This window comes from Channa argus, chromosome 14 (assembly GCF_033026475.1).
Source record: "Channa argus isolate prfri chromosome 14, Channa argus male v1.0, whole genome shotgun sequence".
NCBI classification, from domain to species: domain Eukaryota; kingdom Metazoa; phylum Chordata; class Actinopteri; order Anabantiformes; family Channidae; genus Channa; species Channa argus.
Window position 1 is genome coordinate 5,825,006 of NC_090210.1, and position 9,134 is coordinate 5,834,139.

Here is a 9,134-nt window from a genome sequence, read left to right on the forward strand (position 1 = left end):
CCGGTGAGAGGTGGGATACACACTGAACAGGTCACCAGGGCCACAGACGTACACAGACAGACAACCATTCGAACAAAAATTTACCAGTTTTTCATCCATGTTTTTGGACTGTGGGAGGAACCAGAGTTACAGAGCATCAATACTCATTTTTTAAATTTTTATTTTTTTAACAATCCACATTAGCTGTTTAATAATTTTATATTTTTTTTTACAGTTTTGAAACAAAAAAAACCAAAAAAAAAAAAAACATGGTGCATTCACATTTTCCCAAGGGATTCATTGCAAGTTTGATCTCTACAAGGGTAAAACAGTGGAAAGCTTGAAGCTGGATGCCGTTCCATCCATGTTAAAACTCACAGGGAATAGGAAGACTGGGCCTGATTTGAAAATCATGGAGATTCGTTGAATTTTTTTTTCTGTGCCAAAATTTGGTTCCCACTTCATGTGTTTTTGTACGGGAAAACAAATCAGTTTCCTAGAATTTGTCTTTAAAAGAAGCTTCCAGTCCATGCGTAACAACAGTCCAAAAAAACCAAACAAATCCTATCCCCTCCATCAAGTCTCTACCTCCCGTCATCCACAGTTTGTCCTTTACGCAACATAGGTGTACACTTTACGATCCTCGGGTGTCCTCGCCAAGTATTCTCTTTCTATTAGTCCTTCTATACGTTTTTTGATTACCACAGGACTGGGAAGGAAACGTGCCCGGAGCTGCTGAGTAACCTGAACACAAAAGTCACAAAATGCAAGAAAAGTCAACTGTAATAAACATTAAAGTAAAAAAAAATAAAAAATAAATAAAATTTAGCTGCAGAGAAAGAAGTTAGAAAACCTACTGGATTAAAAATGCAAAATTATAGAATCAGAACATCAACATATTTCTTATCACTGTGTGCGTTTCTCACCTCTGCCACCAGGACATTGTGCTGCATCTTCTTTCTCGACTTCATGATTCGGACAATGGCTGCCTCGATCTCATGCTTCCTGTCGTCATCCACTTTCTGTCGTGTCTCTTTCCTTTCAGGATCTGATTCCCCTTGCTTAGCAGCAACTGAGAAAGTATAACACAAGGAACATTGTCAGGGATGATAATTATAGAAGCTAACCAATTAAAGAAGCAAAACAATTACTGGTTAGCTTTTATAAGTTAGCTAGTTGAGGTGATCAGAAGAAAAAGAGAATACATCCGCCAACAACAGCAAAGAAAATTAACAAACTGAACTGCAGACTGAAGCCTTAGCTTATTTTTCAACCCCTTTACCTAAATTCTATATAACACTACTCAATAATTACACATTTTACATCAACTTAACTAATTTCTAGCAACAAGAATCAATCAAGAATTTTCAATTTATATCTTTGTATTTACATATAATTTCTCTTTTAACCCATTTTTTAAACTTTAGTATATTGTTGCATTCTTTTTTATTGACATTGGAGGTATTCCACATATTCACTCCTTGAACTAAAAAACTGCTTTTAACTACGTTAATAATGTAGACAGAGGATAATACTCACATTTTGTCCTAAATGTGTATTCAGCTCTGTACACTAGATATTTAAACAATACTTACAGAAACAGTACGCTCATATGAAGAAGTAATTCCATAGTGCCAAGTTTCAATTTTCAGCAGTGGATAGAAGATGTTCTAGAGGTAAGACTACAGTTCTCTACACTGATTTACAGAAGCGTTGCCCACCTGTCTGTATTTTGACTCTGTGCAGTTTGGAAGTAAACTGATCATTGACTGTAAACACATGGCCATTCTCAATCTCCTTGGACTTAGGCTCCTTGGTAAGAACTCTTTGTGTGGGCTTCCCACAGGCCAAAGACTGCAACGCTCGCACTAACTCCCGCTCTGGAATATCTGTCTCTTGCTGGATCTCCTATGGTCCAGAACAGAAGGGGAAATAAAGTTCTAAAAACATTGTTACACATTATTTAAGTTGAACTTTGAGCTCACTTGAAAGTGTGCAAAATAAGCACAAATAGCCTCCATAGAGAAAATAGTTGGATAAAGACACTTTGTCTCCACCTCAAAAGTGCACTTTTCTCTGTTGTTGAAGAGCATGAGGATGGTCATCTGAAAGGTTGAGACCTGCAGTATGTGCTTCCGAGTGTTTGACCCTGTCACCTGGGCACCTCCTACACCCACTTCTGAACCATCCTCCTGCAGATGAGGTAGGGAAGAAAAATCTCAAACTTATACAAAAATAAGTCTATATAGAAACATTGACTTTTGTCCAAATTTAAATTTATCTACCATCTACCTTTTTAACAGCCCCATAGAAAGTTGCATTTAGGTCTGCCCCACCCATGTGGTGTTGCAACGTGAGCTGTCTACCACTGTGCTTAGCAAGGTAAAACCTGCAAAATAAAAACGAGGAGCACTTTTTTTTTTTTTAGAAACCACAAAACAACAAGGACCACTTCAATTTTATGTATAAGAAAACAGCTGAGTAAATTATGAGCATTACCTTCTAAAGACTTCAAAAGCATGTCTAGGAGCAGGTGGGATGGTACATTTTGGAGTTGCTGACTGTGTCGGCCAGTAGCCAGTAGTGAGGACTCTTACTGTGAGGTCCACACCACTTAGAGATGCCTGAAAGAGGTACATTGATCTTTTTGAAAATTTATTTCAGAAAAATGTATACATATTGACTGGTACACAACAGCAATACTTTTCCTTTCCTTTAATATTCAGATGCACCTCTTTCACAATATTTAGATTATAAATTGTACTTTTTAACTGTTTTTGTTTTGTTTTGTTTTACATGTCTTTCTTTAAAAAATAAATCAGCGTTTTGTTTTTTGGAAAAAGGCATGTGTCTTACTGATGTGGTTTGTATGTGCTGCCTGAATTCATCCATGGTAGTGTTGGAGATGCTCATGTCTCTGAACATGCCTTCCAGTTTTGAGGTGAACTGACAGCCACATTCCGTCTGTAAAGGAAAGACAGAACAGTGAGCAATGAAACTGCTGACTGGAATTTGCACAGACTGAAGCAGAGAGGCAGAGAGATATCAAATGAGGAACAGTACAAGGGATGTGCATATGCATCTATATCCAAAACTCTCATTATTTTACCTTGAGTTTAGAGATCATGTTCTTCTCTGAGTCATCGGAAACACTCTTATTGCTGAGGAGCCTGCGTCCCAGATGCTGCTTGTAGTACCTTTCAAACACATCCTTCTCCTGCATAAACCTGAACAACACCATGGCCTTATCAAGGATCGACTCAACTTCCTGTTCTGTCAACTGGTTACACAGGAAAGAAAACTATGAGAAACACGAAACAAATGTCTAGCACAACAAACTTACAAATATTAGATATGTAGGTTGAATGAAAAATTGAAAAAGCCACATACCCCTTTGACTCCCTTTTTGAGCTTATCATCAATAAAGAGTGATAGATATTCTGGGGAACGGGAGTTGAGGTTGAGGAAATACTCAAAGTCTCCAGCTATGGTTTGCTTGAAGAGTCTGTCATTGTTAAAGGACTCAAGGAGGAAACGATCAAATCGTGTCTTCAGGTCTAACAGGCCCTGGTCAGGAGGCAATTACAAGGAGCTCATATAATTTAAACCAACATATTTCCCTCTCATTGATAAGTTCATTGTGGTTCTTTAAGAAAAGAAATGCAAAGTTGTGGTTTTAGACACTTTTCAACCTGCATACCTGGATATAATCAACAGGATTCTTGCCCTCTCCCTCTTCTGACACCAGAGCTTTTCCTTGCTCCCTCAAGTAAGAGCTCATACACTCACACATTGTTTTAAGGCCATTTGGCACGCGGCTGAACAGCTTGTACATACATGCCAGATCTATGAGAGAGAAACAGTGTGGAAAAGGGGAAAAAAATAACAAGACAAATGACAAATAGCTTTGTGAAATTCCTTTGGTTTTAATTTTAAATTATAATCAGGGTCAAATGCAGAGAAAACCATCAGTGAAGCAATACTTTTACCTTCTGTCTTCCCATTCTTGAGCATATGAACCAGGCCTGAGTTTTCCATCTCTACAATGGTCTTCATGTGCTTAGAAATGAGCTCCCTTTCCACCACCTTGACAATGGGCTCCTCCGTTGTCTTGTCCAGGCAGTGCATAACTCGCTCAATCTCTTCATTTATTCTGGCCTCTACCTTTTTTATGTAGACGCTGGCACTGTTTTCAGCTAGGAACTTTTGGCTCTCCATCTATAAGAGCAGATAAGTTGAGTTATTTTATTATCAAGGCTTAGCAGAGATTGTAAAAATATAAACACCCTGAAAAAAAGAGAAAAGCTTCACCTGGAAGAATTCAGCTGACATATCTAAGAAAGGGCCCTCAAAGTCCTCCTCATATACAGACCTGCCATCCAGGCCAAGAATCATTAACATTTGGCAGGCATTTCTAATGCCCCCCCTGCAACGAATAATAGCAAAAAGTAGTCAATTAAAAATGTATATAACAAATACATTATTTATTTAAAATCACTATGAAAAAGTAAACTGCAACTATGGGGCGACTGTGGCGCAGGAAGGTAGAGCGGTGGTCCACCAATCTCATAGTTGTTGTCCTTGAGCGAGACACTGAACCCCAACTTATTTGCTCCCGGTGAGTGTTGGCCAGCTGCACAGCAGCTCCCTCACCGGTGTGTTAGTATGTGTGTGATTGTGAGTGTGAATGGGTGAATAAGAAGCAGTCTCAAGCGCTTTGAGTGGCAATAGGTAGAAAAGCACTATATAAGTGCAGAATATTTAACTAAAGTTAAAACACACAGTATAGGTTCAATCTATAAAAGCAAGAAACAGCTAATTATTTTCTTCTCTATAGACTAGTTTGTGGTACAGCAGACCTATAGTTAGACCTATCAATCAATCAGTTAGAATAATGCTTTATTATCAAGTAGTACAGTATCACTTCTACTTACCTGTCTACAACCTCTCCCTTCCTCTCACGAGCAATCATGTCCAGTAGAGTCTGTCGCAGGTGGTCTCGAATGCAGCCATATCGTACGACCTGGTCCCTAAATATGATAAGGCCAAGGTTGTACACGTTCTCCACATTGTTTTGTTGAACATAGACCCGGTCCTTGTTTTAGAGAGGTGAGAATGCAGAGACAGACATTAGAAATGGTATGTATGAACAGAAGTATTATTGCCTAAATCTGACTCATTTACATTCATATAGATGCAGACATACAGTGCAAAGATATAAGACACCTGAAAAGCACACATAACTCTATTGTATATGTTTAGTCATGTAATTTTGTTGTGAAAGGTATTCATCCTCTTGATGAGTCATGTATTGATGTATTTCCAATATTCTTTATTTTAGACATTGTAAAAAAAACTAAACATTAGCTACCAATGCAAATCAATCTGGCCCAAGGAGGATTTGTGTAATAAAATGCTATTTTTTATTAGACAACAAACTTATGAGGTATATAATATGAGAGAGGTATAATCTTATTTGCATTCGTCAGGAAGGGCACGAAAAACTGTGCCTGATCAACATGCGGACAATGTTCCGCTGTGGCGACCCTGAACTCATGGGATAAACCGAAAGGACTAAAAAAATAAAAATCTTATTTGCATTGCCATATTTTTAAAATATGTGTAAAGAAGTCATGACTTTTAGTCCTTTTGACTTTTAACACCCTATTTTAGGAGTTTTTGGGAGTGTGGCTTTTAGATACCCATACTTTTGTCTTCATTAAAGTAAACATTATATTATATTACTATGCAAAGCAGTAGGGAACAGGGGACTAACAATGGCAGACTGTGACTCTGCAGTAGGTGAAGAGTAAGCTAACTGTCCAGGGTAAAGCTCTGACAGGAAAAACGAGAGCCTAGAACAAAAAAAAAACCCTACTGGCGCTGTCCAGTCCCTGTACTGGCTGTACTATTGGTAATCCTCCACACGTATCCATCTCAAGGCTTCACTCACTCGCACAGACACACCACTTTGGACATACTGCTGGCAACCATAAATCAACAAGTTTCACCATATTTCCAGCTACACAAATAAATACGGCAACCAGGGCTTATTGTTAGGCCCACAAATAAAATAAATAGCACTTTACAATCAAAGTTCAGAACGGGGATGTAGGAGAATGTTGGCCACAGAAGAAAGCCTACTTACCATGTACATGAGAATATCTCTAATCATAACCATGGCCGTTTGATGGTCATTCCAGGCCTGATTTAATGTTTGTAGAAAGTTATTATTAAGGGAGTTGAGGACATCTTCTCGTACCTGAAAATAGGAACACATCAGACACAAATATAGACAAATATGGGAATGAGGCGAAGGGAGATTTAAAACAGCTTCACATTTATGTGTTCGCATACAATTACATTTTTCATTCTTAAACTTTGAGAGAAGATCAGAGAATGTAAGCCTAAAATAAAGTGACTTACTAGTAATGACTACCTTAGTTTTTGTTGTCTCACAAGTGACAAAATTGATAATGTTCATTGAATAATTCTTGAAACAAAAGCTGCATTAAAAAAACGTAGGTTCTTTACTTTATTGATGAGATGCTCAGTGACAACCTCCCTTAGACCTGTGTAGAGCTTCTCGCCATGCTTGTGGAGTACCATGGTGTAGGCATTTCTGTACAGCTCCTCAAAACTCAGTCCACTATTGTTCTTCCTCTGGATCTCCTGAATGGCATTCTTTAGGAGGTCCCAGATGTTGTTCACATACTTCTCATCCATTGTCATCTATGGATGATCAAAAACAGTGAAAAGAGTCTGTTCATTATTACTTTTACATAATGTAAACATATTGTACTACATTCCAAAACACACCTTTTCATTTATTTACACATTAAACAAGCATTTCTTACTTGCAGTGTGGACAACAGTGAGATAGCCTGAGTTGTTAGATTAATGATGTTCATAGGGAAACTTAAGTGTGACAGCAAATAATATTTATGGTACTTGCTGTTTTTCTTAATGTAGGTGGCATCAGGTGATGCCTCCAATATTCTGTTTCCGAAAACTTTGCAAGCATATAGTAGCAAATTAAAAAGCACCTAGCAAATAATAGTCGCCAAATATTTAGAGTTGAGGTATCAGAATCTACCTTGTACTGATTTATATCTACATACCTTATGAAAATTAACTAACCACAGCTTTTCAAATGAAATGTCTGTTTAACTCAAATTATTGCTCAGTGTTTTCATATGGAAAGATGAGCATTTATTAGGTGTTAAAAAGTTAATTACAGCTTTAACTCATCTTGCTCATCACTAGTGCCACCAACTGGTCTCATACAGTTAGCTAAACAGTTAAACACCTGAGTGCAGTGAATGAGTTTGAATGACAGTATTATAAATACACCTGTAACTGGACGGTCCAATTACTGGTGAAATGGTTTTCTGACTAAGTACTACAAATTACAATGGAGACAAAAGAACACTCTGCAAACAGATTACTGAAAAGCAGATAACAAGGGGACAACATTACATTCATCAATCCATCCATCAATCCATTATCTTTCACTGTTTATCCTATGTGGGTTGCAGGGGGGACTGGAGCCTATCCCTGCTGTCATTGGGTGATAGGTGGGGTACACCCTGGACAGACTGCCAGACTGCAGGGCCACAGTAAGACATACACAGACAAACAACCATTCACACTCACATGCACACCTACAGGTAATTTTAGATTCACCAAATAACCTAATGTGCATGTGTTTGGACTGTGGGAGGAAACTGGAGTATCTGGAGGAAACCCACGCAAGCAGCATGGGGAGAACATGCAAACTTCACACAGAAAGGTCACAGCCGGCCGGGGACATTACATTCAGCAGATAACATTTCCAAGTCATTGAATATTCCTCAGAGTGCAGTTAAAACCATCATTATGAAATGAAAGGAAAATGGCCGAGGTATAAACCGGTCTATGACAGGCTGCAGGAAGGAGACTAGGGACGGACACCCATTAGTCATTTGAAAGGATCAACTTTTTGTGGCTGAGATGGGAGAGGCTCTGTGTGTACACTACTGTCCTGGTTCATCTTGCTATATTTTAAAATTAATTTAAATGATCTTGCAGTTACTGTATGTATCCACTTGGCTTTTAAAAAAAATACATTTCTTATATACAAAAAAGGGTAATTAAATCGTCCATGAGTCCATGTTGTAATACATAAAGGTGAGACTTCTCAAGCGCAGTGAATACTTATTATGGTAACAACCACAATGAATAACACGGAGGAATGGAAGGGTGTTTCAGTGCCTGGGCAGAATGGAAATCGCACAGCATGACACCTGCGTTCATAATATAGAATAATCTGATCATGTAAATATGTAATAAAGCCCAGTTAGCTGGACAACAACGTAAACAACATCAACTACGTTAGCGTTGGCATGTTTACTATAATCTAATGTTAGCATAAAGTTACGTTAGCTCTCAAGCCAATACTAGTACATGATTAATTACCACCTATAACAAATTAATTCTAATACGTGCTGCAATTAAATAGCAGCAAAAGACCTTCCCGTAACCATAGCGTAATGATAATTGCTGACTGAGTACAACTTAGCTAACACAGTCAGCTAACATTAAGGCCTGCTACACCGCTAGCTTAGCAAATGTTACTATTTGCAAGTCTGTCACTGAAGAAGTTTCTCCGCATAAGCTAACATTAGCTCATGTCAACCGACTATGGCATTTTCATACCAGAAAAATAGCTAATGTTGAACAACCTGAGCTAAGGGCATTTGTTATGCACTAGCTATAGATCATTTGTGCAGCTAATAGCAGTTTCAACGTTTTGTCGTTAGCTCAGCTTGCTAATAGGCAGTTGCTAGCATAAAGACTTGTCATCCCCGGTACTAGAGTCTCACAGTTAGCGTCTCGGCGCTAAGAAAGCCCGTAAAAACTTACAGGAAAGGCTCGTATCCTCATCTTGGTGTCCTTCTTTGTGCTGCCTTTGAGGTTGGACATGATTAGGTAAAACGACGTTCGTTTCCTTTTTGGCTTAAAGTCTACATGAAAGGCAGCGACTAGTTTGCTAGTTTCTGCGACAGGGAAACTCAGTGACCTCCCTATTGGGAATTAGGTCGATCTGTTGTGTTGTTATCACTCGCACTTCTCAGTGGCTTTGGGCTAATGTTAGCTTTAGTGATGGGAGTTCC

General features: G+C 38.5%; 1 protein-coding gene across 2 annotated transcripts; it reads right to left on the bottom strand.

Annotated features, from left to right (window-relative positions):
* Nucleotides 1–143: 143 nt before the first annotated feature.
* Nucleotides 144–9,134, bottom strand: LOC137140529 (cullin-3-like). 2 transcript variants are annotated; one of them, XM_067528746.1, is made up of 16 exons: nucleotides 8,884–9,132; nucleotides 6,514–6,711; nucleotides 6,128–6,241; nucleotides 4,914–5,074; nucleotides 4,291–4,405; nucleotides 3,969–4,197; nucleotides 3,680–3,825; nucleotides 3,370–3,546; nucleotides 3,089–3,259; nucleotides 2,836–2,943; nucleotides 2,479–2,603; nucleotides 2,272–2,368; nucleotides 2,037–2,171; nucleotides 1,701–1,887; nucleotides 906–1,051; nucleotides 144–723 (listed from the first exon to the last, which is right to left on the bottom strand). In XM_067528746.1, the coding sequence occupies exons 1-16, from the start codon at nucleotides 8,941–8,943 to the stop codon at nucleotides 592–594; spliced, it is 2,301 nt and encodes a 766-aa protein (XP_067384847.1). In that variant the 5' UTR covers nucleotides 8,944–9,132; the 3' UTR covers nucleotides 144–591. The 2 variants fall into 2 exon arrangements, with proteins under 2 accessions (XP_067384847.1, XP_067384848.1); XM_067528747.1 differs by lacking the exon at nucleotides 1,701–1,887 and having other exon boundaries at nucleotides 584–723; nucleotides 8,884–9,134.

Excerpts from the sequence above, each read along its gene's own strand:
- LOC137140529 (XM_067528746.1), bottom strand. The coding sequence starts at position 8,943 with ATGTCCAACCTCAAAGGCAGCACAAAGAAGGACACCAAGATGAGGATA. Across the intron at positions 4,406-4,913 it reads AAGGGAGAGGTTGTAGACAG|GGGGGGCATTAGAAATGCCT; the intron begins GTAAGTAGAAGT and ends TATTCGTTGCAG. Across the intron at positions 2,172-2,271 it reads TCTATGGGGCTGTTAAAAAG|GAGGATGGTTCAGAAGTGGG; the intron begins GTAGATGGTAGA and ends CCTCATCTGCAG.